This window comes from Trypanosoma equiperdum (genome assembly GCF_001457755.1).
Source record: "Trypanosoma equiperdum strain OVI genome assembly, contig: ctg_1378, whole genome shotgun sequence".
Lineage (NCBI taxonomy): Eukaryota > Euglenozoa > Kinetoplastea > Trypanosomatida > Trypanosomatidae > Trypanosoma > Trypanosoma equiperdum.
Genome location: NW_027123369.1, coordinates 1 through 1,744, shown reverse-complemented (window position 1 = coordinate 1,744; position 1,744 = coordinate 1). Strand labels below are relative to the sequence as shown.

The 1,744-nt window shown below is 44.8% G+C and overlaps 1 pseudogene across 1 annotated transcript; it reads left to right on the top strand.

The window, feature by feature from the left end:
- The first annotated feature begins 406 nt into the window (after positions 1-406).
- Positions 407-1,744, top strand: TEOVI_000769800:pseudogene (annotated as a pseudogene). Its single transcript has one exon. A coding segment is annotated over exon 1 (1,338 nt).

Sequence of the window (1,744 nt, the reverse complement as noted above, 5' to 3'; positions counted from 1 at the left end):
TAGCATTTTATTTTTTTTCAAGATTGTGTCATGGTGGTTAAAAAACCCAAATTTGGAAAATCTGCCATAAAATGTTGTGAGTTCAAGAAAACGCATCATATGCTTGAAAGAGGTCTTTTCATGGGCATTAGAGCATCCTTATAGAGTTTTGAATCATATTTAAAAATATCCGAAAAACAAAATTTAACTAAAAAATTTTTTCACAATTTCCATGGGTTTCTACGATTTATTTGTCATGATGGCTCAAGGTCTTTACTTACATTTTTTTGTTTGGATAAGCCTGCATAACGCGGAGATAGAGGCTACTCAATAAAATTAATATCTAGTGTTTCGAAAAATGTTAAGAGAGGTTTAACTAGTGTATAAAGTATTACAGCGATCTCAAAAGCCTTTAAGCAGCGGCATGATGCTAGTTCTGGCGCTGGCAATACTGTTAGTCACAGCATCTACCGGCACGGATGCCGTCACCGGCGACAGCAAAAACATACAGCATCTTCATAATTTGTGTCGGTTGGTAGCATTGAAACAAATAACAACTCTGCCAGGGGATGTTTCCGAAATCTCGCCTGCAGAAACGGAGGAGCTAGAAAAAATAAACATATCACTAGCAAACCCGGAATGGAAAGCGACTTTCGCCACGCAAGCTGCAGAAAAGAAACAAAGTAAACCGGAATGCACACCTCCAGACAACAAACCCCAATGTAATCAGCAGTATGCTAAATGGGAGGACCTGTGGGTACATGTCCACGCAACAGAAGACAGTAAAAAGCAATACCTTTTACCAAAAAGCAAGCTAATGTCACCAGAAGGTCGAGCGGCAGCGGTTTCCGTTCAGTCGCTACTGGTGGAAGCAGAAGCCGTCATGACAACATACAATTTGTACAGACAAACAGCACTAAGCCACCAAGAAGGCACACCGCAACAACTTATCCACGAAGCGATATTCGGAACGCCAAAGCAGACGGATCTGACAAAAACTGACTGTGCCGTAGCACTAACATCCACAAGAAAAACAGACTGCGAAGGAAGCCCAGGAAAGCAAGCGATATACGGAACCCTCGTCTGCCTCTGTGCGCAGGACGGAACTCAAAACAAAGAACTTTGTGGCGCGGCAGCCTCGCCAAGCACGCCGACTGCCTGGAACAACGCGCAAAAACCAGCGATGTGGAACGCAGTACTCAGCGTCTGCGGCAAATACCCACCGCCGCAGCCGTCAGCCGAACAAATACATCAGCTGATCACGCAGGCACTTGCGGCAGCAGAAAGAAAAAACACCGGCGGCGACCATATAACACTCGGCGAAAGCGGCAACGACGGTAGCTGTGCAACAGCGAGCGGCAAAGGGTGCATCCAACTAACGGACACAGGCTCGACTACAGCTTCTGCGCCAACCGGGAAACTGGCATGGAAAGAAAAACTAGAAAAGGCGGCACACGAAATACAAATTCACGAAAATGCAGCAGCCCGGCGACAAGCAGCCATTCAGCGGATCTAACAGCTAAAAAAGCAGGCAAAGCACCTAATTATAGCGCTGAAAAATAGCTTTCCAGATGCACCAACTCAAACAATATCGACACAAAAACCCCAAACGAAGCAACATTCGCCCGAAATAGCAGATGAATGCCGGAAGCATGATAACAACAATGCATCTTGTCCAAAAGACAAATGCACGTACGATGAAAAAGAGAATAAATGCATTCCAATAAAAACAGTAGAAGCAGCAGGAAAAGGAGAAAGAGAGCAA